The sequence below is a fragment of the Centrocercus urophasianus genome, unplaced genomic scaffold (genome assembly GCF_019232065.1).
Source record: "Centrocercus urophasianus isolate 14NV4802_14NV808 unplaced genomic scaffold, USGS_Curo_1.0 seq_10, whole genome shotgun sequence".
NCBI lineage: Eukaryota > Metazoa > Chordata > Aves > Galliformes > Phasianidae > Centrocercus > Centrocercus urophasianus.
In genome coordinates this window covers 87004828-87032191 of record NW_024884142.1, presented here as the reverse complement: position 1 = coordinate 87032191, position 27364 = coordinate 87004828, and the positions used below count along the sequence as shown (strand labels likewise).

General features: G+C 43.0%; 1 protein-coding gene across 2 annotated transcripts in view; it reads right to left on the bottom strand.

Annotated features, from left to right (window-relative positions):
• STUM (stum, mechanosensory transduction mediator homolog) overlaps positions 1–27364 on the bottom strand; it is a 37800-nt gene that overhangs the window by 1629 nt on the left and 8807 nt on the right. The window contains exons 2-4 of one of the 2 annotated variants that reach the window (XM_042829973.1): positions 6818–6997; positions 3347–3355; positions 1022–1945 (exon numbers count right to left, since the gene is read on the bottom strand). In XM_042829973.1, coding sequence (XP_042685907.1) covers positions 1911–1945; positions 3347–3355; positions 6818–6997 — 224 coding nt within the window. In that variant the 3' untranslated portion in view covers positions 1022–1910. Of the gene's footprint in view, positions 1–1021; positions 1946–3346; positions 3356–6817; positions 6998–27364 lie in introns of those variants that run through there. The other variant, XR_006170764.1, reaches the window with a different exon arrangement.

Sequence of the window (27364 nt, the reverse complement as noted above, 5' to 3'; positions counted from 1 at the left end):
ATAATAATGAAAAGCACTGCTTAGGAGAGAGAGCTTCAGAGTAGCATTTATACCTGTGCTTTTGTTGTATTGCTTTTCTCTCCAGTGTGTGAGCTGTGGTTCTCACCCCTGTGCAGGTGGGGATTTTACAGCTCTATCCCATAAATGCCTTCTCTCCTTTGATAAGACCTGCTCATCTCTGCGCGGAAGGGAACTGCAGCCCAGGGGCCATGCTCCAGGGAGATGTGAACTCAGGCTTCAGCACTGTCTGAGCCCTATTGCTGTTCCAGCTGGGCTGCAGTGAGTGGAGTGAAGGAAGGACAGGAGCCTTGGGACACACAGCATATCAGTGGCAGAGCTCAAGCTATCCTGACTCCAGCCCTTAGCTTGTTCCTCCCATACCACACAACTGCTCCTGGACTCCTGCAGCGGTCCCAAAAAGAGCAGTTTTTACTGCAGCAGAGGAGTGGGCACTGAATATTCATATCCTTCTGCAAATGAATTCATCCTTGTGGGCACTGAAACACATTGTTCCTTGATGATACTTGGCTGCTTTCTTGCTGCCCCTGTCTCAAACCTTGGGAAGGGCTTTTGGACCCTAAGGGTTTATCTGGCTGCTTTATAATACCAGGGTAATCCTGAGGAACTTATCTCTTGGCTGTAGAGCAGGCTGCTCTCAGGTCGCTTCTTTCCTAGCACAACTCGCAGCTCATTCATTTGGCATGGATTTCCCAAGCACTGCTGCTGTGCGCAGCATCGAGGTGGGACAGCTGTGCTGCCTTTCCTCCCAAGCACACCCAGCCCCAGATTAACAAGCAGCAGCAGTTGACACCTGTCTTCCTAAGAGCCACTTCACTGCTGCCTGCAGGTGGAGAGGCTTACTGTGAATAGCTGAACCTGTGGAATATCAGTTTACATTTCACCTGAGGACTCTTTCATAAATCCATTTTGTCCTTGTTTGTACCTTATCCTCTTGCTAGTCACATGCCTGAAGAGCCACAAGCACCACAGGATGTGTGATCCCCACGCCCCAGGCACTTACCCTGGGTAGCAGAGCAGAGCCGCAGTGTCAGTCGGTACCGTGGGTTACACTGCAGGGATCCATTTTCAAAGCAAAGAAACATTGCCAGCACATCCCTTCCAGGGGCAGGGGAGGAAAAGCCTTTACAGGAGGAGCTTTTGGTAGCTTGGGGTGCCCTGCCTGCTGCTAGCAGGAGCCTCCTGGGGCCGATGGGGGCAGGTGCTTGCATGGTGCCAATGGACTGAAGGAGGGAACAGCCCAATTCAGTTCAGCAGTACAACACAATTTACAGAGTACACATTTCTCAAGACGTTTGCAATGATATAGCTTTGCCAAGCGTCATAAATACACAGCAGAGGAGGCTGGGCTGAGCCATTTGTTGCCACGAAGCAGTCAAGAATGGCTTCTTGGAGGGGAAAGATTGTACAACTTGTTTGCTTTTACAGACTGTACATGTACCTATTAATAGCTCCTTGGCATTTGATGTTCACAGCTGGTTTTCTTTAACAGCAAGCGAAACAGGAGGCACAATAGCTCTGGCCACTTCCTGCTGGGACAGCAGAGAGTGCAGCATCTCCCACCCCCTTGGTGCCAGTGCCTGACTGGGTGCCACCTTGCCCAGGGGCTCCCCTCCTCTTGGCACCCTCCTCTTCCTCCTCCTTGGCCACCCATCGCTGGCTTGCTGGGGCCAGTCCCAAGGTGCGATGCGCTCGCCCCATCTCTGCTGCTCAGTCAGTGCAAGTCTCCCTCGGGTGCTCGGTACCTCCGCTCCGCTGGACAGGCAGGTGGACCGGGGGCAGGCACAAAACAAAAGGAAGAAGAGAGACAAAGGGTAATGAGAAGGTCCGTGGCCCACAGCTGCCCAAGGAAATCGCTCGCCGTGTTTCTCTGAACATACTTGTCCCAGCCACTACAGCTGCTGTGGGATTCCCTGCTCCTTGGAGCCTGTGAGGAGGGGGGGAAGGGAACATGGTTAGTGCCAGTCCCTAAGGAGGACCCTCAGTGTGGGCCCGCAGCCAGCTGTACCAGGAGCCTGGGGCACCCCTGTGATGAGACCAGGGGCTGCCACCTCCCTGCTGCCCCTTTCCACCGTGGGCACAGCCGCCTGAGCATACAGCCCTGCAGATGCTGGCAGCAGGCACAGTGCCTGGCTTTGCTTCTGTGAGGGGTTCCAGAGTACTGTGGGTACCTGTGGCTACAAAGTAACCTCAGTCCTTCACAGGCTGTTGCTGCCCCATTACCCATTTGCTTTGCTTCGGGCCAGCAGAATGAGGTGCTTTGGTCAGGGCACATCAGCAGTGGGGAAAATTGAGCTTTTCAGTAGCAAATCCAGTGCATGTCACCACCAAGGTGTGCACAAATCACATCTGTAAAGGGCTTGAGTGTCCTGTCCTATTCACCATGGCTTCTTGAGGCCAGGGCCCCACTGCTTGCTGTTTGTGCAGCCTTGCCTTTATTAAGATATGATAGAACTCCCTTCAGGCTTGCCTCTTGGTTTGCAACTGGATGGAAGCCAACTGCAATGGCAGAGCTTTTATCTCTCTTTACATGACCAGAGTAAGCCAAATGAGCTCTTCTATGCTAAATTTAGTTGTTAAAAGACTTATCTGTCTTATGAAATAGTTTATATGGGAAAGCAGCTACCACACTTGTGATGTAACAATTGGTATTTTGTGCAAAGTAGTGCTGTGTGAGTGTGCCTGTGCAGCAATACAGTTGAGGCAGAATTTGGTAAAGCAGACAGCTCCAAGATCAGCATCTGGGCCCCAAATCAACAACTTAACCTCATGTACTTGAAACTGCACTTCTGTAAATCATTGCCAACTTGTGTTTAGAGGCAAGAGGCAACCAATCCGCATACAGATTGTCTTAGCCACAGTCCTAGCGACCTCCCTCAGACTGTGTCCCTGCTCAGGGTTCTCTGAAACCAGAGCAGTGTGGTCCAGGAATGTCCTCAGGGCACCAAAAAACATTTTGACTCAGGTTTGTCTTACAGCCGTAGCAATACACTGACACCTTCCATCCAACACCTTGGTTGGCTGGTTTTCCATGAGAGCTCAGGCATCCTCTGCTGTGGGAGCACCAGGATTTGCGAGCACCTGGCTCTCAGGATGGAGTTGCCAGCTGCAAGCCAGAGACAGTTCCTTCCTGTGCTCCCATGCCCACTGGCACAGCCACAGGACTGACGGAGACAGGCAGACAGACACACAGACGCACAGACACAGCTGGATGTCAGCTGGGAGTGGGCAGCACCTGCCCCAGCCAGGCCTGAACTCCTTCTCCAAGACAGGTGCCGCTGCTGCCCTGGGGTTCAAGGCTGAAGAGGAGGAACAGAAACAAACTTACCTTGTGAAACTTTGATGGTGAACAAAAGGAGGCAAAGGAACATGGAAGAAAGAGAGAGGGAGAAATGTAACTGTAGACAATATATCCAAAACACATGAAGAACCAGAAAAGAATGGATAAATCAGGGCTGTGGAGTGAACAGAGAATGTCTGCTCTACAACTGAACATTCAGACCAGGGCAAAACCTCTTCAAGGCGCTATTTATCTGAGATCTTTGAGTTTGAACTGATTGTTTTTGTTTTGGGTTCTTGTTAAGAGAGCATAGGGGAATCACACACACATAACTGAGAGGGCAGAAGTGGAGTGAGGGCTTCCTTCAAAGGCTGTGCCTTCCTTCTGGGCTGTGTTCATCAGAGGTGCAACAATGCCTGGACAAATACTCCCTGACTTCTGTCTCCTGAGCCAGAAAGGACTCTGGGAGAGCGCAGTGCTGCAGTTGCCCATGAGATATCTGTGAGTTACTGCAGGGAGGTGAGTCCACCTTTTCATTTTTTTTGCAGAAGAATTAGGGGCTTCTTTTCCATCTCCCTTTACTTTCAGATAGCAGGTAAAACAAAGAGCTCTCCCCAGAGCCACGTGTCTGTGTCTGGTAATGTTTTTCACACCATTTCTTCAGTTTGTCAGGGTACCACCTGAATCCTGACCCTGCTGCTTGCCCACACCATCATCCAGTCCTGAATGAAAATACTGAGCAGAACCAGTTTCAGGAGGGGCCTTACAAAACATCTCTCATTGTAGCTTCAATTTCAGAATCAATTAAAGAAAAACGTATTCAGAGAACTGCTCTCAAATCTTTCTCACAGACCATGTCTCTTGGCCTGCTTGGAAAAGTGCTGTGTGACACAACGTCCATGCCTGAAAGTCAATATGTATGTCTGATCTCAATTCACAAAATGAATTCCTCTGCCACAGAAGGGAATGAGGCCAGTTTGACACAGCTTGTTCTTGACAAAACCAGGCTGACTCTCACTTTATTTCTTTTTATTTCCTAAATGCATGCAAGTCATCCATTTGATTACTTGTTCCAGGAACTGAAGTGCACCTGACTGACTTATAATTCCTCTCATTTTCCCCCTCATTAAAGACAGACAGCATGACATTATCCTCAAGGCTTTCCTCTTGGACAAGGCTCCAGCAGGACTCTTCTCTCAGTGGCTGAGAATGAGGGAGCCTTAGGAGGGGGAGAACTGCAACCAGCCTCCTTGGCTGCTGCCCAGCACTCTGCCAACCAACAACACAAGCATGCTTTGCAGCACAGGCTCTGCCTGGAGACTGTCAAAAAGGAACTGATCCTCCACTGCATGGAAATCCAGAGCAAAAGCCCTCCAGCACATTTGTCTGGGATATCACATGCTTAGATTGTCCTTTAGCCCACCAAAAATCCCATCATGGGGATGCACAGACTCAGTCACTTAACGGTGAGGAAAAGCAGAGGTGGGCATTGCTTCAGTATCTTTTAACTCCTCCCCAGCCAAATGCAGACTCAAGTTTCAACAGCTTCCGTTTTATCCCAGCGCAGAACAAATCACAAACAACTTTTTCTCCTTTTAAGCAAACCAAACCCAACCAAAGCAAAGTAGCATAGCAGTATTTTTAGATGAAATGTCTTATTTCTTGCACTTGAAATCTTATTTCATTTTTTAATGACTCTGTTTTGGTGGGGTTTGGTTTTGCTTTGTTTTGTTTCAACATGAAAACAAAGACAAAAAACAAACAAAAACCAAACCCAAAGCATTTCACTTCACTTCACTATGCTGTTTGATACAAGTGAGCACAACTGATCACTTCCGTTTTCTGCTTTGACTGAAAAAACTACATTTTCCTTTATCCTCCATTAACCAAGAATCCTTTACTTATCCATGATTTCCTCTCTGTTGTGAAGAACTTAAAACCTAACTGAGGCAGCGAGAAACTGCTGAGGGCTGCAACTTGTTGGACTGTATAGAGCTGGTTGTCATAAAGCATGTAGGTTCCACTTGCTCTTCTCTTCTAGCAGAGGGAACCAGATAAAGCTGTAATCCCTGATAATCAACCTGGAAAATCAGGTGGAGCCTCCTCACAGTCAGCTCTCTGCTCACCTTCCCTGTTTCTGTGCCATACACAAGCAGGACTGTGGAGAAAGGTAAGCCACAGTTTTAGCTGCGGCTCTTTGAACAGTGCTTGCCACTGCAAAACTGGTTCTGCCAGCAGTGCCCGACATGCTGAAGATGAGCAGCAGAGCAGTAGCACTGGTATGGTGTGTGTAGGTACAAACACTTAATGACCTAATTACAAACAAATTGGGCGGGTTCCTAGAGCCATTCCACTGAAAAGCACCCGTTCACATTTTGTCCTCAGCAGTAGCTCAGGCTACCCCTGACACACGGGTGCATCTGAGATGAAACCTGGCAGCTGGTTTGCTTGGGAAAGTGTAGCGCTGCCTGTGCCCTGAGGAAAGCCTTTTGTTTCACTGGCATTCAAGTTTTTAACAACCAACTTTTGCTCTGTGTGAGGATCACTCTGAACTCAGCCTGCAAACTGAGGCTGGCTCAGAAATCACCAGATGGTTTGGTAAGTGGCTTTAAGCCGCGGGTTTGGCAGCTGAAGATGTGCCTGGTCTCCTGTCGTCCTTTCAGTTTCACTCATTTCATTGTTCTGCAGATCCTGGAAGTTTCCTGAGATCCCCCTTCCTGCTCCAGCAGAGGTCAGCAGAGATGACCACGTGAAGCCCTTTCAAACAAAATGACAAAAGCTGATGCTAAGATATTCTCCTTCAGAAGCAGCTACTTCTATTCTCTGCTGTGTGATTGGAAATGATGCTCCATTTCACACCAGTCGAAGTCTTTAGCAGGTAAAGTGACAGAGTTTGGGTTCTAGAATGGTAATATGTGGTTAACCAGCTGCATGACCTAACTTCAATGAAAGACTCTTCTCCCCCCAGAATAATTTGTCATATCATCAAAGGGCGAAGGAGAGTTCCTTCCAGGAATAGCTCAGCAGTCCAGTTTAGCCTAAGAACTTAATGAAACGTAAAAAAAAATTATCATTGAATAAATGAATCTAGGGGAGATGGAATGTCCTAGAGCATCTCCAGGGCTTTTCTGACAGACTGACACTGTGGGAGAGGTGCAGCTGGGGCCATGAAGGAAAAAGGTCTTTCCTGTTCAAAACCATACACCAGTGCAACCAGGGAGGAAGGGCTCCAGTCAACAGAGCTTGCAGTGCTGAGGTCCTCACCCCTTCTTGTACTTCTAATGTTTTAGACAAGAACAGAAGGTTCTAAACTTCATGGTGAGATGCAAGCATCTCATCCGGACAAGAAACAGGGCAGCCTGGGTATGAATGTCCCTAACAACTCCCACAAGTTTCTTACCAGCTTGCAGAGCCCATCCTGTGACTCTTGCACCCTACAGAGCTGTGTGGAGACTGCAGGGGCATTAGTTGTGTCCTAGCAACATAAGGAAGATGGAATGGATATTGCACTGTACTTACTTGCAAGAATGACCATGTCCATTCCCCAGAATATACTCATAATCCATCCGACCATCACAATTGCTGTCAGGATCTGGATCAATGCAGCAGCAATGTTCAGCCAGAAAACACAGCATATGTGCCTGTCAGGGAGGTCAGTCCGGGCTCCACACAGCACAGTGAAAGCTGATACAAATGTTCCTATGGAGAAAGTAGAAAAAAAACATAGTGAAGCCACAGATTCATGCCAGATTTCTTCCTCTCAACCTCACTTTTCAGAGTGTCTTGCTCCTATTGCTGTAGTGGATCTGCAAACGCTGTACAAGAGGACAAACGGAGGCACATATTTTCTCTACAGAAGCTTTAAAAGGGAAATTTCTACCCAGACTTACAGCACTACTGGCTGTACAAAGCAGTAAATCTCTGACATGTCCATGAAAATTCAGTCTGAGGTATTCTCCTGAATACTTCTCCAGAAGGAGCATACCCAAAGAATGGTGCTGCTGAGGCACTGCAGCTCAGCATAACGCTCCCCTGAGTCACAAACTGATACCTGGAAGTCTTTTAACAGAGTAGAAAAAGCTAAACTGATGTTCAGTACTGAGTGCTGCAGACCCACCAGAGCCAAACTTCCAAAACTTCCTCACACCCTCAAGGTTTCCAAAAACAATTCAAATGAATAATAATGCATGTATGAAAGTAAAAGCTGGGTGGGAGGAGAACACATCAGAAATTACAAAGATTTTCCCTGCATTTAGCCCATTGGATGAGCCTGAACATTTATTTGCAGCTGATGTTCTGTTTCCATGGATAGCTAAGAGTACAGTTTGGGGGAGGACTCATAGTACCCACAGCCAACCTGCAGCAATGCACAGCATCTGCAAAGAACAGAAGAAACTGCTACTGACACCTGTTGTGTATGAGCTGCTAGTCAGGAGATTGCATCATCTGATCTAAGTATGCACTTCAACACTTCTTATCATTATACATTGTCTTTCTATTTTTTTACGTCTGAATACATCATTGCCAAGGTAGGTACGAAGGTGTGTGGTTTGTGCTGGATCACCCAGATCTCTGAACGTTTCTTCGGTGAATATTTGGAATTACATACCTTGCAGAACAACGTCCAGTGGTTTTTAAGAACTTGCCCTTTTCTGTTTGCAAGAGCAGGAGCATGTGAATGATCTTTGAGGTGCAAATGAGTAAGCTCATCTTTGATGTACACCGATGCCTTACTGAACTTTTTGAAGGATGGGATCACTTGGCTTGGATGCATATGGGAGGAAACACTCAGCTGCATCACTCCTGCAGACTGCAGCAGCCAGACAGAGCAGGAGGTTCTGCTTAGGAGCAAAACAATGCTGTCCTGCCCTGCCAGGATGGTAGGACAGATGCTCTCTGCTGCTGCTGTCATCTCAGTGGGTCACAAGGAGAACAGGCAGTTAGCATGGTAGGAAGGCTGCCCACAGCCTATTTTTAATCTCACCATCTTCTGCAGCCTTCAGCTCCAGCATACTCCTAACACCCCACCAGCTCCCCAAACCCACGTGCCTTCTTGCCACCGGTCTCTCATCCTCCCAGCCGCTCAGTGCTGCAGCCGGCACTGCAGCAAGGTGCAGTAGGAAGCAGCCCTGCAACCCAGCGCTGCTGAGCTGGGAAGAACAAAAGGGGAATGGCTTTAATCCCAAAGGATGTTACATCAGCCTCCCTGCTACTTGCTGACAGAGAGGTCTGTTGTTTGCTCGCTGGCTTTGGCAACTTCCCTGTGGGATCTGAGTGACGTGGCTTAGTGGACATGGTGGTCTAAGTTAATTTAGTGCTCTTTCCAACCTTAATGAGTCTATGATCATGATTATCCCAGATCTCTGTCCTGCTTTATTTTCTCTCATAGCTTCTTTAAACTAGAAGGAGGACAGGAATATTCCCCAGCACATCCAAAACAGTTCTCTGCAGAGCTACAATGTAGCACAATCTGGGATTAAATAGGGCAGGATTGAGGCAGAGTCAGGAACTGGACGTTCATGTTTTCCCATCAGGATGCTAAATCTTGCCAAATGGCAATGCATTTCTGTTCTTAAAATGAAAATGAAAATCCCTCTCACCTTAACTTTGCTCTTCTAAGATGTGCTACAAAAAAAGGTTGTAAATGAGCAATAACTCTTAAGAAACAGCTTCAATTCCTTCCAGTGAAGCTTTTAATATTTTACATCATTAGAGTGAGATGCTGAATTAGCTGATGAATCCCTTACATACAGCAGTGACTAAGCTAATAATATCCAATCCCATTCCCAAGGGAAGAAAGCAAAAAAGGCAGATAGGTGTCCATGTCTGGAGGGAGAACTGATACAGAAACTGGGATTTTCTCAGGAACCTTGCCCTCCGGGTTCCCATTCAGACCACTTTCCTGCTCATGGGAGCCAATGCATTTTCTTTACTAGTTATGATTAACTAACATTTGGGAGGTGGTTGGCATTTTTAAATCAAGAATTGAGACAAACCAGCAGATATAAAAAGGAAGCAGCCTTCTTCTAGTCAACATAGTTTCATTCTGAGGAAAAGCATTTTATCTATGTTGCACCAAAGCTGGAGAAAATGCACCTTCCCTAGCCTCAGCTTCACTTCAAAACATGAGGCAGAAGAAAGTCTTAAACATATTTCCCTTCCAGAAACTCTCTTGGCTCCACACTTCCAAATATGGTAGAGTTTCCAACTGGAAGCACATTCTTGAAGACGAGGAAGAGAAGCTGCATCTGCTGATGCTGTGTAACCACACTAGTTAGGGCACCCTGCCTTCACCTTCCTATCCCAGCTGAGGGATACCCACAGCCAGTAACCTAAAAACTCAGTAAGAAATCTGTAACTGGGATTATGTTGGCCAGTTAAACAAGTTATCCAAAAAGATCTCAGGCTATGAATGTAACAAGTGAACACAAACTGCTAAGGCTGCAAGTAAATGAAAACTAAAAGTCTCTACATGAGATAAGTGATATGAAGCATTTCTCATATCTACCCAACAGAAAATAGCCCAAACGCAGTGCAATCTGGCATTACTCTAAACCATGTGCTTTCTCTATTTAGCTCTGAGTAGGAGCTGGCTGCACTAGCAGACGTGGTTTGCTTAGTTCCATGGGTGGGGGACAACAAGATAACTCAGAAACTGAGGTTGTGGGTAGGCTGGAGTTAGGGCCAGGGCTGAACAGAGACACCTAGCACATTTAGAGATTTTTATTTATTATTTATTTTTCTGTATCAGGAGAAAATTCACAATGAGGACAACACACCCTATGGATATCTGCACCAGCAGGGGAAGACAGAAGACCCATGAATTGCTGGTTTTCTGGGTCTTATGCTGAGTAGTAAGTGAATCATGCATTAATACAACCCCTGCGGGGACAGAGGGGGAGATCATGGAGAAAGGACATCACGTGCCACAGAGCAAGTCTGTAAACTTAGCTAAAGGGCATCAAAGCTCATTGCAAGCACTTGGACGAGCCAAACAGCTTGCCTGGAACTAGCAGCCTGTAAGTGCACACAGCTGGGCTGCTGCAGAGATATCAGAGGGAAGTGGGCTTCCATTCTGAAGCAGCTATAGATACCACCAAGAAGAGAAAGATAAATAAGGGTAGCACACACAGCTCCTGCTAGTCAAGCTCCCTACCCCACAGAAGTATGAAGGTTGGAGCTAGGGAGGGGTTAAAGAAATACATTTTCCCTTTCCCTTAAGTTTGGGAGCCATATAAGATCATCTCTTGTATTACTGTGAGGAAACAGGGTGGTAAGTAGCTCTTTTTCTGGCTTCCCAAAGGGAACAAACAGCCCATGTTTTGACTGAGGATCTAGAGCAAGGCTTCAGGATGCGTGCAGCTGCTAGTAAGCACAAGTACAGGGAGGGAGAATAGGGAGAGGAATGGCATCTGAGGTATCTGTGAGAACAATGAAGGCTGCAGGATCGATGGTGGGAGATGTAATTAATGAGTGTGTCTTTTGTGGGGGAGGAGAGATATCTGTATTGTGCCAGGGGAGTGCTCTGTGTGGGGACATGTCTAATGTGCCTTTGAATTTTTTAAGTAAAATGATTATTAGCTGTCATTAAACAATATTGGCAGGTGTATGAGGCAGATGTTGGGGATTTGCTGAAAGAGATACGCTGCTTCTTTCTTGGGTATGCCAGAAAAATAGCACAAAATGAATAATAAGTTTTGCAGTTTGCTTGGTGTTACAGTGACTGTATTATCTACTGTTTGAGATATCTGGGGGTCCTGAGTGGTCTGAACTCATTTTAAACTCCAGTTTGTAAGGAATCGTTTCGGATGGGGAAGCCTCTCATCATTGGTGGCACCAATTAAAATCCTCATCTGTAACCCTCTGGATCATGATGAGGGAAAGGAAGCTATTAAAATCTGCAGCTGTCTGTATAGAAAAGACTGCTCAAACTAATGTACCCGTGGCCTTCTCAGCACTAAGTAACCTGGGAGCACTGAAGCATTCCTGTAGCCACTATGGTCTGTGGTTAGTGTTCAGCCCAGGGTACAGAGATCACCCCATATGCAGCAATTCTTCCCCCATTAGTGGGTGTGGATGGGCTTCTTTTGCTGTCTAAAGAAAGTAGAGGTGGCAAACCTAGATGTGAGGCTGCAGCGTGAATGAAATGTGGGAGTTGCCTGCAATATGACATGTAAACTGAGCGTTTGTCTGTGGGATTGAGTAAGTTCTTCCCCTTGCAATTCATTTCAGCCTTGGAATTAATGCAGTGCTCAATGCAATTATCCCCTTTTCTTCTATAAGTAAAGGTATTTTAGCCAGTACTTCGAAAGCAAGCCTACATGCAGTGAAAAGGGGCTAGAACAGATGGGTGGCTTTCCCAGTTCGAGAGGGGAGAAGAGTGGAACCCATGGACTGCTTAAAATAGTAACAGGTTTGGTCCTAGTCATCAGCTTTTAGAACTGAAAATCCCAATCCAAAATTCACAGGCCAAGTATAATGAACTATGAATAAGTAATGCTGTGGCCATGAGCTGTCACGGGGGAAATGAATGGCCTGAAGACACCTGGTGGCAAAGTGGCTCATTGCAAATACCAGCCTACATGGGCAGCACTGCATGCAGAGCCCAGGCAAGGAAACCAGGAGTGGTGAAGTAGGAGAGGGAGAAGAGGAAAGAGTGGAGGCAGGCAAACGTGACAGAGCCTAGATGTTGCCATGGAGAGCAGCTCATGAATTTTCCTCTGTGGCCTGCTATTAAAAATGTATTGCTGAGCTTCTGTCAGCATGTGTTGTTTTTTTTTTTTTCTCCTTCCTCCTAGGAAGGACACTTGAAGTGAATTCTGACTCTGCACAGTCCTTCTGGACTCACTGCAGACAGAAGTATACAGTAACTTGACAAGTGAAAACTGGTGTTTGTAGTTCTTGTCTCCACAGGGTTTGTTATGGCTCCGTCTGCACAAGGTGATCTTGGTGGAGTTTGCTTTCTGGTATCCCTAACTATATGAAAAAATGCCAGGCACACCCCCAAAAAGTTGTATGTTCATGACTGATTACAACCGCTTCATCATGTTGCAATACCAGCTTGTGCTTTGTGCCCGTTTTATTAGAAGGTTTGTGTCATGTGGTCTGAGCAGACTTGACAGTATTTATGTAGCATCTACAGCAGACAGCCCACGTGCAAGATAGCTCTGCTTTTGTATCAAAAATAAGGGTTTTTTTTTCTCATTTTTAATCTTTTGCAAAAAAATAAAACTCTGCCTTTCCAGTAGTTAACAGAAACTTTCAAAAACAGGCTGCAACCAACTTTCATGAGCGGCTTTCCTGTTTGTTTTCTTTAATTCTGCAGCTCTGCTACATTCTCAACACTTAAAAACAGCTGTCTTAATCAGTAAGACTTTTCAAACTCCTGTATTCTCATATTGTTTAGTTCTGTTAGCTTAATGCTTTAAATTAAGCCTGTGCTTGGGGTACTTGAAACTGAAATTTCTACTGAGCTGCGCTGCTGAGCTCTGCTGCGTAACTCTCAGCAGCACAGCATGCCTCAGGCTCCTGCCAGAACTCTGCTGTTGAGCTGTGTGTGCAACCTGTACCAGCCCAGATCTCAAACTGACTTCCTCACTTTGATACAATAAAGTGGTCTTGGAACTGCCACTGCTGTTTTGAATAGCACGTCATAATGGTTAAAAAGACTGGAGAGAATTTGATTCCCGAAAGGAAAGGGGAGGTGAGGAATTGTAATCACAGAATCATAGCGGTTGGAAGGGACTTCTGGAGATCATCTAGTCTACCTCCCTGCTACAACAGGCTTCCTAGAGCAGGCTGAACAGGAAAGTGTTGAGGTGGGTATTGAATGTCCCCAAAGAAGGAGACTCCCCCATCTCTCTGTGCGACCTGTTCCAGTGCTCTGTCACTCTCACATTGTGTGAGCAAACACCACTCTCACAGTGGTGTTCATATGGAACTTCCTGTGTTGCAGTTTGTGCCCATTGCCCCTTGTTCTGTTGCTGCACGCCACTGGAAAGAGCCTGGCTCCAGCTATTTGACTTCTTCCTATTAGATGTTCATAAGCATTGATGAGATCCCCTCTCAGCCTTTCCTCATTCTGGAGATGCTCCAGACCCTTATCATCTCTATGGCTCTCTGCTGGACTCTCTCTAGAATATCCTGCCTTTCTTGAACTGAGGAGCCTAGAACTGGACACAGCACTCTGGATGTGGCCTCAACCAGGGCAGAGTAAAAAGAGAGGATCACCTCCCTCATCCTGCTGGCCACACTCTTGGTAATGCATCCCACTGGCCTTCTTGGCCACTGGCACACACTGCTGGCTCATGGCTGCTCTGCTGTTCACCAGGACACCCAGGCTTCCTCTGTAGAGCTCCTCTCTAGCAGGTCAACCCCCAGAATACTGTGCAGAAACATACATGTACAAAATTAGAAATATATAAGCAATACCTACCAGCCACATTCACAAAAAAAAAAAAAAAAAATTACTTAAGCTCTCCTCCACCATCTTCCCATCAGAAGAACAATCCTTTGCCATACTTCTAAGACAATGAACTGCAAAGAGAAATTCTTCATCACTCTTAACTGATGCTCAGATCAAATCCAGAAACATAAATCTGTCACTCATTCCTATCTTCTTCCTGAAGCAAGGTGTTAGCATTGCAAACAGTTCTCTTAATTTCCTACCATGTGCTGGCTCCTCTATGGGACACTTGAGAACCCTTGGCTGCCCAAGTAGCACCACAGCTGTTGTGTACACCTGTGCTGCTTGTTGTGGTGGTGTGAAGAGATGCTCTGCTGGATACAAGCAATTTGTAATGTAGGTACAGCCAGCAATCTAGCAATGGCAGGTTGATCCTCATATATAAGACCTTGGCCTGTTTCTTATTCACAGGTAGGCAGCTTTGGTGAAAGATAATACAGGTCTCCAGTAGTGCTCTGCATTTTGAGGTATGCATTTGGAGGCAACAGGCTGTCTGCACATTACAGACGGTGAGGTCGTGTCAGTTATTCCTCTGCCAGTGAAGGGCGCTTATATGAAAAGGACAGAGACAGAGCAGCCTTGCTTCTGCATGATGCTTGCTTTTTTAATTTTGCTAATGGAATTAGGAGACGATTTTCTTCAATTTGCATCCTTATTAAGTATACCAGTATTGAAAGGAATAATGCAGTGGGCTTCCAATTACAACAATAAACATACAAGAGAACAAAAGGCATCACCAACTTTTATGGCACAGGGCTCTTTGCTGTAAGCTCTTCTGCCTTAAGTGGATGCAGTCATGCTGTTCAATAACTTCAGTGAGCAGCTCTATTCTGTGGAAACAGCTATTCTCAGTTTTTTGGGGGTTTTTTGGTTTTTTTTGTTTTTTTTTTTTGTTGTTTTTTTTTTTTGTTTTTTTTTGTTTTTCTTTCTGCTGCCATGTAGAATTTCTTGTATTCATGCCATTCACTGTTAAGCTGGTTGTTTATTCTACTTTGCACTCCCTTTTCTCTTCCCCCTCCAGCCATGCAGGAACATCAGTTTGTGCTTGGTCATGTCTCCCCCATTCCAGGTTGCTCTGCAAGCACCACTGCAGGAGCTCAGGGTCCAAGTGCCAGAAGAACCAAGGAGATGGAAACAACCTTTCACTGAAACCTCTAATTTTAAAGATTATGATCTTAATTCACAATTCTCAAGCACCTCCTGAAATCAGTTTTCAGTTTTCTTGATGTACAGCCAAAAACCAAACAAACCTTGAGCCATTCAGCTTATTGCTATTGATATCAAAATACCTTGGATATGTCTTTTTATCCAGAAGTTACCAGCCTGGACCTTCAAAAGCCCACACTCTGGAGATGGCCCTCCTCATTTCAGAGCGGCCCTGAAAGCTTTTTGCTTTTCTGAGAGTAAGGAAAGCTTTTTGCTTTTCTCCTACCTTCAGTTCCCAAAGAATCCTGAAAATAAAAATAAAAGCTGTCTAACAGTGAACAATAACAAGGAAAATGCAGTGATTTCACAAGAACTCTGAGAACGGCTCTCACCAATGAGCTGAAGTTCATTCCTAGTTGTCTGTACCAGGGAAAGGTCTGTCTTGTCAGACACAGAGCAGGAGTCAGATGTCTGTGACAATGAAATCTCAACTCCTAGCATAAGGGTTCAAACTGGCATTCTTTTACTGCACGAAGACAGACCAGACACTTGTTTTACTACCTCTGCCTTCACACAGTTTATGTGCCAGTAATGCCCATCTCAGGGTGCTCCAATTTAGATTGTTGCTGTTCTCCTGCTAAGAGCAGTGTAAAGGTCTGTCTGTCCTGTCTGTCTGTACTGAATCAAGCATCACAGTTCAAAGCCAGTCTGCACTCTTGTTGCCTCCCCCTCTGCTTTTCTGATAATTGCCTTGAACCTAATTGAGCTCCTTGAAGCTACCTAACAGCAATTGCTCTGCTTGTGGAAGAACACATTAACTACTGCCGAGATGTACTGAGCAGTGAGTCTTGCCTTGCTGCAATACCCTGGAGTCCTTAACTGTGAAGACAAATCATGTTAATTAGGGACTACTAAGACATGAGACAGAATTAATCTTGTTGGAATGTTAGATGGGGAAACAGAACAATTAGAGGTTTTGCTACAGAACAAGATAGCTGAAATGGAGGTGTAATAAATTGCACTAGCCTCCAAAATCACAGCAAAGTAGAAGCCATCTTTTAAGCAGCAGAAGAATGTAGAACACAAACATGACACAGGTGTTTGGATGCCTGCAGTGATGACAGGAGACAGACACTTTTATACAGAAAACTCAGTGCATACATTTTGTGAGCTGAAGTATCTCAAGTGGGGACTTAAAGACAACACGGTAGAGTTGCACTCCATAGCCTAAATGTGTGGCCTTGCTCCCTGGAGTCTGAGATATTATTTGTGAGACCAGAATTCAATCCTAGCTTTTTTACTCAGTCCTGCTCAAATTTACTACCACTTGCCAACTAGTTCTGAACCTGTGGTTTTATTCCTTTTAAATCCCTATTTATTAATTAGTAGCATAATTAGATGTTAATTTTACTACTTTCAATTGTTTCTTAAGAAGAAGAAGTCTTGAACTTTTTGAGGCTTCTTTACTTTTAATAAGGAAGATGATATGTGATAAAGGAGCATCTGCTTAATTTCTGTTTTCTCTCTCCTCCCCATTTCAGTTCTCATACTTAGGAACCAGAGCAAAACTCTATTTTCTTAGCAGCCATCTCAAACTATCTTGACTTCTGTAGGGGAACCATTTCTTTCTCCAGAGTCATATCCTCTTGCCACCACAAAACTAACAGCTCTTGAATGTAAGAAACTTAATGACTTTCAATTTATTCTTGAGGCTCTATTCTCACTCTTAAACATCAGATGCAATTATTCCCATAGCAATTGGTACTCCCAAGGAGAAAGCATAAGTTACTAATCATGCCAAAACAGGTGGATGTTAAGAACACAACTCCAGCCCTTCAGTGTTGCCCTCTGGGTGCATGTGTGCTCATATCTAACAGCTTCTGAATGGAGGTTCCTTTGTTCTAAGTTGAATAGCACCTTATATCAAAGTGTGCTATTGCTTTAATAGAAATATTTAAAAGGAATATTGATTTGGATAAAATAATTCCTTCAGTATCTTGCTACTCTTTCATCTGAAAGCAAAGCTAATGGGAAGAACATTGCTTAGCTGAGCATGCCAGAAAAGCAGATAAGCATCAGGTCCTGTTCATGAGCTGAATTCTCTGCAAACAGCACATGTCTCTCTGCCAGCCAAGACGCCTCTAGCATGACGTGGGTATGCAACTAGCAGGATTTTGCATGGTGACTTTTCTAAGGATGTCCCTTTAAACAAAACAATTCACCTGAAAATACCTCCTGGGTAACATCATCCCTAGGAATTCTTATATTCCCGACTTCAGGAATTGGCAACTGATCTACTCTGATTCAAGTTATAGGACAGACTTATTTCCCCCTTAAAAAGTAACTTCTGATGTTAACCATCTGGCTACAGGTATTTGTTATATAAAAATACATACACTTTTTCAAAATATAGCAAAGGTTTGAGTTTCAAGTACCTCAATATAGCAAGTAATTATCCTGAGTGAAATAGAAAAAGTACTGGCTCATACAATAAATCGAAGATATAATTGTTCAGAGATTAGAGAAGTCTTGCATGGAATGGGATATACTGAGGTGTTATATGAAGAGAAACTGGAAACTGTCATGGCTTTATCTGACTTTTATTCTCTTTTCCTAATTCTCATGTTGAATAGCTTACAATAAGGCTAGACACAGCAGTAAAATGATTCAGCTCTCCTGTGTATGACTGTTAGAAGCACTTAAGTAAAGGTAAAGGATGAACCTGAGATGAGATTCAGACTTTAAAATGTCCTTTCTTATCTTGTTGAAAAACCATCAGACTGGGACCGATCAGACTTCACAAACTAAACAAAGATGATGCTTTTCTGCTCTTACATTCTCCAGTTTGACAAATTGTGAATAGCTACAGTTCTTACCCATTTTTTCTACAGTGGATTCTAAAATAGAGGCTGCTTTTACAAGAATTGTGGATTCATAAAAAAATCCTTGGTTACAAGGGACCCACAAAGCTTGTGGAGTCCATGGAGTCCAGCTTGCTGCTCTGCACAGCATCATGCCCAAAATTGAAACCCTACATCTGAGCATGTTGTCCAGATGCTCCTTGAATTCCAGCACTGGGGCCATGCCCACTGCCCTCTGTTGAAGAATCTTTTCCTAACCCTTCCCTGACACAGCTCTATGCCATTCCACTGGGTCACTTTAAGGCCTGCAGAGAAAGGGAATTCCTATTTGCTGCTTCTATGTTAGCCAGGGCCAGTACCTTATTGTGGTAGGCAACGTGTGAACCTCAAAATATTCTACTTGTTCTAAAGAAAAGAAAGAATCTCTGAGTAGAAAGGGAAAAATTCTTGAAGGGGCAGGTTCTGCTGAGGGACCATCCATCTAGCCTGCATTCATTCCTCTGTTGTTGTACTCCTACTGAAAAAAAAAAAAAAAAAATAAAATAAAAAAAAATCTACTTTGAGCCCAGATTAATCTCTGATCTAAACCCTTTGCCACAGAGTTACACTGGGGATTAATTTGGCTCACTGAGTCTAACCTGACCTTGGCAGCAACTCAGAAGTGCAAACACCAGAAATGTTGTTCCTTTAGTTAATGGTAACAGGCTGTGGAAGCCATTGTCTGCTGTTCTCTGTGAAGCCAATGAATCAAATCCATATGTGGACTTGAAAAGGACTACCACAAACATGAATGCATGCAATTCGAGCAAAATTAGGAATTTGGTCACGTACTCATGCAACACCATACATGTACAAAACATCAAATCCATCTCCTTTCCAAACCTTTTGACTTTGTGATGTTCTGGAACATCTCTGCAGGGCAACCCAGAGGTTGTACAGCTGTGAGAGCAGTTTTCCAGCTCCAGTAACCCTGAGGCTTCTAGGAGCTGATAATGATTGGAGGCTTCTGTCCCTTTTGCTGAAGCCATCTCTGCAGTGAATCTCAATGATTGTCAGGACCCCAGTTCCACAGTTGCTGGCTCTTGGCTGCTCTGGAGCTCCATTAAGAGCTCTTTGCTCTTCAGCATCTTGTAATCTGTCTTTATCTCTCTCCTATCAAGTCATTATCTTTCTTTTCCTGCCTCGCAGAGACACAGTTTGAGCTTCTGCCATTCTTTTCCCCTTGTTTTCTTCTCCCTCCAAGCCAAGCATTCTGTAAGCTTCATCCACACACAAGCCTTTTAAGTGCTATCTCTGTCTCTACGACAGTGACTTAAACTCCTATACCTTTGTAGGATACTTCTTTCCCTTTCCTTCTGCTATCTCTATTTGTGCATTCTCTTGTCTGAGCTGAAAGATGACAAAGTCCAACTCCTTTTCTCTGCATGGTGAATGTGTTTCACCAGTGACACCACCAACAAACTTTCCATCAGTCAGGCTTGCAAGAGAAGAGGAAAGGAAGAGAATTTTGTACTTAACTCCTCCCTCTCCTTTTCCTCTGCATTTAGGTCACCCCAAATGCTACTCTTTTATCTCACACATCAACAAGTTCAATTTTTTTCTTTCGTTATGTTTGCTTCAGTCACTGTGGCCTAGTCTCCAGTCACAGTTCTTTCACATACCATATCAAATGCATTCCAACACTTCATTTCAGAGTTGATGAACATATGTTCCTATTATCATGTATATATCCTGCAACATAGAACCCCTACCCCTGAACCAGGGATCTGTTCTGCTTTCTGTTTGACATGAGGTAATCTTTTGTAAAGATTTATTTCTGCGGTTAATACGTCCCCATCTGTCTTAGGAATTTACAAAAGCTAAATCTATTCATTGTTGTGTAACTTATTTAAGACTGACAGGTAGGCCAGATTTCTTCTGCATGTAGATAACTGCATTTCTAACCACCAAACCCTCAGAAGGATGTACATTCTTCTGCCCAAAATCAGTGAATGGTAGCTGAAAAGCCACTGCTGGTGAACACAGAAGGGAGTCCACGCTTCTCCCTTTCCCCCCTGTTACAGTCAGAAAGGTTAGCACAGTAGAAAGGCAGTACAGGAGTGGAAAGGCAACAGTTCCCAAACACCCCCCAAATCTTTCCTCCACCTTAAAGCATGAGGTACTATGTGCTTTCTGAAAGAGTGAACCGCTGATATTGTTATACCTCACTATTCTCTTCCTACCTACAATTCTTTACTCTTTTATGCTAATCCCCATGGGTTCCTTAAGTGTATTTCTACTCTCATTATAGCTTCCTGCACTTAAGCATTAAATAACTCCGTGTTTCTAGCTAAAGTAAATAACTTTTCTTCAGTTTTGAGATAAAAACATAGCATTTAATTTTGTTTTTTACAAAAAAAGACTTCTAGTACAGTATTGTACAAAAGCAACAGTCTGACATTAGAGCTATTCTGCCATCTTCTATTGTGCCTGCAATGGAAAAATAAGCAAGTATTTTTAGCTAACTATGCTACGCAGGACAATTTGATAGCAGAAACCTGCTGTTGTCCTTCAAAGGAACATTTGTTCAACCAGATGTCGTTATGAAAAAATCACCTAAGATCTTCCAATGAGTATTTTCTAGACAAAAATGTCTGTTTCACATGAAATCTAGAGATTTCAATGCACTGGGATCATATCACAAAGCAACAGCATCTTACTAAACTTTCCTTGGAGAGGAAACATCCTTGGTCTTTGAACAAGACCATCAATGCTTGAGGCCATCACAGCTACCCACGGTGAACTGCCCAACTCTCCCAAAGTCTGGGGTGATCGTGAGAGTGTGATAATCTAAGCAGAAGGCCCTATGACGGGATCTCAAGTCCGTAATTATTACGCTGTGAGATGGTATGGCTGGCAGCAGGATGTTTCAAGCTAATGCATACATACACTAAGAGCAATAGATTATGTGGAACTAGCCCTTTTTACCCATCTGAAAGAAAGTGAGACTAGGTTTGGGGTAGGCTGAGAATGGAAAGAGGTTTTAACAGTTAGATAATGTGACCAACTCCCGTCACTACTAATTGAATGAATATTGATCAAAGTACACATGGAAGTAAGGTCAACGAAGACTCCTACAGTACAGTAGTAGTACAGGGATCTGTACTGTACCCACAAGTTCTAACATAAAGAAGATGGTATGTCAGAAGAATATGTGCTGAAACATTGGCTACCTGTACAGAACAGAATCTGCCTAGTGTTTTTGGGAAGGTCAATCTGCTCATTGTAGGCTGAATGGCAAATGATACAAAAGCAGCAGAGCTGGTACCGGGCACATGAACCATATATTTCCAGATCTAGGATTAAGGCAATACAAGTCTATTAGAAAAGTGCTTTCTATTTTTCAGTTAGTGAAGATTAACAGCTTAGCCAAACTGCTCGGCAAGAAGAGAATATGAATATAGTTCTTATCCTGCTCAGATTTCCAACGCTAAAGAACTTATCCTTCAATATTTTTTAGCATATGCAAATAACCACATGTATTTTTTTCTACTTATTCTGTTTTGAACATACTGTCACTTCTCTCCTAAGATACATACTAAGTAACAACAGCAGTTCCTCTAGATCTTTTTTATCATAGCATTTTGTCACTATCAATGATAACCTAGCATGAGGCAGTGTAATTATGTATGCTATCATATTCCTCCTTCTGAGGAATGAAAGAAAGGAGGCAGAGAAGCTAAAGTGTGGACTTTTGAAGAATTTTAGGCAGCTAATTCCCGTTGAACTCAAGGAATTCCAGCCCAAACCATGGCTGGGTCATGTCTAAAGCCATAGTGAAAGGATTATCAAGTACTTGATCAAATTCTGAATCTCTTAGTTCAGTCTCACTGCCCTCCAAGGCTCTTTGCAACAGTGAAAGTAAAACACAGACTAGGATTATGAATCTGTTAATTTCTGAAAACAAGGTTGTACCAGAAAATGGCAGTATTGCAGAGTGTTCAAGGTAGTCATGTTTGTCTGGAAAATGTCTTTCCCATGTTGTCATAATTAGTGTTTCTTATTAAGCAGCACTGTTTTGTTTTGTTGGGTGGTTGGTTTGTTGTCTGTTTTTTTTACTGAGGACAACAGAACAGGTCTAATGTTGTATTATCAAATGCTTATATGGTGCAACTACACAAGAAAGAAAAAAATGGTCTAATGTAAACCAGCTGCCAGACACTTTCTTTTTAGTATGGGTTGCAAGCTTGTATCAGAGTCAGCAGAGGGAAATGCACCTGTGCCACAGCAAATCAAGTGCAAAGTCTTACAAAAACTTATGTAAGCTTAAATGTAGCTTAGTTTAACCACAGTTTTCTATCTAGGAGATGTTTTCTTCTGCTGTCTCTATTGTGAGGTAGTGTAATCTCACTGCCTCAATCAAGCTTTTGATGGAGTGGTTCAACACTCCAAAAGTCAGAAGAAAAGTGAGATGGGAAACCTCCATCAGTCACTGTAGCCAGAGATCACTGTCAGGCATTGTCTTGGTTGGCTGGGGTGAAGTGAGCTGAGGCAAGAGGAGGAGAAGCAGTCAGCAGTTACAGATACTCATTTGACAGTCCTACTACTAAATACAACAGTTCTCAGTGCTATGCATAAAGAACACGCAGACCTCTCTCTCTTATCTTCTGTACCATGATCAGTGCATGGAGGAAAGAACTCCGAATAACACTCTCCAGGTGTTCTATAGTCAACAAAGTTAATATGGCAATAGGCTGTACTAAAGAAAAGATGCTATGGAAGAGGCTATAGTAGCATTACAGAAATCAGGGACATACTGTGGTTTGTTGGCTTTCATTCATCTTCCTCCACAGGACAGGAGGAGAAAATAAGAAAAAAGCTTGTGGGTCAAGATAAGGACAAGGAGATCACTTACCAATTACTGTCATACTCAAAACAGACTTGACTCCAGGAAAATTAATTTATTGCCAATTAAAGCAGGTCTGGATAAAGAGAAACAAAGACATCAAAACATCCTTCCCCCCTTTTTCACCCCAAGTACAATTTCACTTCTCCATTCCCTGATCTTTCTCCTTCCTGACTGCAGCAAGCAGTTTGGAGAAGTGGCTGAATGAGGAATGGGAGGAGAGTGTAGTTAGTTCACAGCAGTTTCTCTGTCACTTTTTCCTCCGTGTACTTTTCCCCTGGCCAGTGTTAGTTATTCCATGGGGCTGCAGTCCACAAGGCTGCAGTCCTTGCAGGGATTACCTGCTCCAGCTCTGGCTCTTTGTGCAGGTCTCTCTGACCTCTCACAGAGGCTCCTCACTACTGAAACCTTGCCAGCAATACCCACTAAGCATATTCAGAAAGAGCTAGAAGAGTTACAGGAAGGGGTAGTAATTGGAATAAGAAGAATCATGAGAAAGAGAGAAGGTCTAAGTTTCAGAAATATACTAATGTATTGAGACATGACAGCTGTTCGTGCATTAAGAAGCAGCTCAGAGATCAGAATTATTTGATCTCTTTAATGACAAGAAGAGATCTAGGAAGATATGTGGGAAATGTATGATGTGTTTTGAAATGATTAAAGCAAATGTCTTGCTTTGCAAACCACCTAAAGGGTAGCTTTCATTTAACTTCAGTTATCTGCAAGAGATGTGTCTCTCTCAGCCAGTAATTTTAGGCTCCCTTTTAGTCAAAAATAAAAAAATGACAGAGGACCCCAGAAAGTGTGATTCACTTAACCTGCTTCAGAGCAGTAACGAGTCACATGCTGATAATGCCTAACTCCTTCTCACAGATCATATCAGCAACCAACTCAGAGCACAGGTAGACAAATCCCATCTAACACGTCCAATGAAAAGAACACCAGTAAGTTATTTTGAATAAATAATACTAATATACATTATCTCTTGATTTGGTATATTAGCTAGCTAATCAACTCCCTTAGGAGGAGCTGCTGCTACAGGCAAGTTACTGCACTCAACTTTGTTCATTATAGCTTACTCTCTGAAAATCTAGCACTGGATAGAGCAGGGCAAGGAGTGAGTTTGGCAGGACTCCTCTGCATTCAGTGTAGAGTACAGGCATGCTGTTATGGACACAGAAGGAAGAGAAGACTTAACTATATTTTTATGGTACTCCTGTAATACTAATGAAAATACATTCAAGTGTTATTTTTGTGATTCTTCCATGTGGAGAAAAAAAGGACAAGTTCTTTGTTCTGATCATTACAGTTTCTCAGAATGATCTTAATCATTGTCTGAAGGCTTTGCAATGCTGATAACATGTGGTTGTCTTTTTTGCAATGACAGGAAGGCATCCCTTAAATTTGATGTTAGCTCCTTTCATATTACCTTTCTCTTAGAGGGTATCTTTTTACAACCTGACAACGTTTGCATGGCTCAGACGAGCACTGTTGCTAAGAAACAAGTGCCAACTGTGTATTTAAGGCTTTGCCTTTAAGCATACAACTCAAGGAAGTATTTTTCTTTTCATTACACTGTACTGTATGTTTCTATCAAGACTTCTGTCATCTGACTCTTGGGGTTACATCTCTGTTACAATCCAGTAGGATAAGACCTGTTCTTTTCCCATTGTCTGTGCAGTGCCACAGTGACCTACACAACTGTATAGGTAACAAACTTATTTTACAATTGTACATTTTAAGGCTGCAGTAAGAGCTCATTCTACACTGTGATGTAAACAAGAGGAGATACAATGGAGCTGAGCTACTGCAAATATCTGTTAGCGCTATACGACAGTGCACAGTACGAATTAGCATTCTTTGAAATGGCAGCTCTAGAGCGCATCAGTGCTCCAAGGCGAACTAACTTACCTGAGCTGTTGGTTTTTGTTTTGTGGTGGGTTGTTGTTGTTGTTTTGCCACGTAGTAACTAAAACATGCTGATGTTCTTTTCATGTACAAGATGTGCATTTCAAAAGCATAAAGCAGATCACACGACCATGTGAGGGAGTGACCAGCACCTAAGAACTACAGACTGCCTTGTCTGTCCTTCCTATTAATTGCATTTTCACTAATGTGTGGCACAAACATCTCGTTTCTTGAGGAAGTCCAAGAGTGATTAGAGGTAGCTTACGTAAAACAGTTTTCTGGGAAGAGATTAAGGAAAACAAAGTATGGCTGTGTCATCTGAGGCACAGAACTGCAAGAAGTCATGTAGATTTCTTGCCTGTTCTAACATCATCTTCATTCAGGAAGTTATTTTCTCCATTCAGACCATAAACAGACCAAGTATGACATGTCTTCCTTCATATTTCTGTGACATAAGAGGCCTTTAGTGTAGTCTGCATTTTACAGCATTATTGAAGTAATAATGCACTGAAAGCTTGCTCAGCTGCTGACTTGGTACTTCTCATTCCCATTCATAGCAGCCTTCTCAAAATCACACTGGAATAAGGTCTCTTGTCAGGTATTACTCCTTTTACAAAGTATACTAAAGAACATTTACTAGCATATCTTAAAGTGTGAGGAATATTTAAAACCACACTAGTAAGGGAGAAATCAGAATATGTCCTGTGATGCAACAGCCTCAGATTTTTAGCTTTGTTTATTGGCTATTTTGGGACATACAATTCTCAGTGGCTTTTTCACTTATTACTGCAAACTAGGATGAATATTATCTGTTTTTAAGAACATGAAAGCTCAGTCTCACAAATTCTCTTCAAAATAATACTTATTCACAGCAGCAACCTCAATAGGTGAACTCATGTTAGTTCTTACCTTTGAGCCTAGTTCTCTTGGTACTTTTAAGGTACCATGACACCACGGACTTGTCTCCTAAATGTTACAGAAAAGTAAAAATGGTGAACAGATGTGAGGTAAAGTGTTTCTTGAGCCTCAGTTCTGTACTGCTCTGCACAACGTGGAATCAGGGTTTTGACAAGTAAATTTGTTTTGAAATGGGAACTTTTTGTACTTGTTTTGCTTAGGTGATTGTTGCACTGAACAGCGTGACCTGGAGCCCTCAGAGCTGTCCTCTTTGTAATTTCTCTGAGCTCTGTCTTGGCACACACTGATTAAATAAGCAGTGAAAGAATGTATAGTGATGTGAGAATGGAATATACGTGCACACAGGCCAGATTTTCAGTCAAGTTAGAGCTATCAGAATCTATCTACCACCACAAAGAAGAAAAATCTTTTCTTCCTAATGTCAATAATAGTAGTGCATTTATTCATTGTGGCATCAGTAGGACTCACTCTGTAGCTGCCAAGCAACAGTGGTTCCTGGGAACTGATATTTGATCTAAATTCCATTTCTGGCTCCACCACATTCTTCTATCAGCTGCATACATCACAAGGAGATATGTCCCACCTCTAACTGTGTTGCCTTGAATCTACCTTTCAAACTAGGTTGCTCTAATCAATCTTCAATTTTGATGGAGATGTGGATTTGGCTCTTGGCACAATTTTGATTTTAAGAGTTATTTATATTCAGATGTGTTGTTGACACACACTGTGTACACACAGAGTTCCCCCTCTTCTTTCTATGCACACTCATGGCTTGTCTCAAGCTCTGCCTTACACTTGAGCTGCTATCTAGGTCTTTGCAGAGGGGATGTAAAAGAACACTAGCCTTCTACCACAGATATAATGTAAGGGGATTAGCACTCAAGGCAAAAAAACAGATTAATGTGCAGTCAAACAGTGTAAATAAGATGAAAGTTTGGTTGCTTCATGGAGTCACATGCGAAGGACAGGTATAATTTAACAGTCCAGTTCAGAAACTGCAAGAAATAAATTGTTTAATTGTATCAAAACCAACCTGCCTGTTGTTTCAAGGGTTTACTTGCTAAGCAGATCGGTATAACTAGGTTTAGAAGCAGCACCCTCATCTGCTAGGGGGTGTCCCTGCCCACAGCAGTTGGGTAATGATCTAGATGATCTTAAAGGCCTCTTCCAATCCAAACCATTCTATGTTTCTACAACTTTACAGGCCATTTAACACAGCAATTTCTGTGGTGCCAAGTTGTCATCTCCTTTCCCCAGCACAGCATATCACATACAATGCTGAATATTCACACATAAAAAATCATGTTTATGGAAATTAAATTGTCATGGCAACAGAAGAGGTCTTGCAAGTATTTTAAAAATAGAGAATTAACAAAACACATTTATGAAATCTAAGATCCATTATTTTGTGAATGCACTTAAAAAAAAAAAACATGCAATAAATGCTTTTCTACCTACATGAGGACAAAATCATTTCAAACAAAGATTTCACTTCATGATGTTGGTATACATAATTGATATATGCATACCTATAAATACATATTTTAAACTAAAAGAGCAAAGGTCACTTTCATCTGGACAGTGTTATACTAACATGATCATCAGGCTTACTATATCTCAAGTACACATTTTCATGTTTTATGATTCATACTTTGTAAAATGAGTCAATTTTTCAACTAAGCTTGTAACCATGGCACATTATAGCACGGTTTATTAATTTCCATTAAAAAAACTCAGTTCTTCAGTGGCTTATAACACTTACCTACTTACTTTTTAAAGTCACTCATTTGACTGATTTTTTTTTCCAGTTCTCAAGATGAATTTCACAATTTAGGCTTTTCATTCTGTAGAAACTAGCCTGTTGTGACTTTTACAAAGCAATT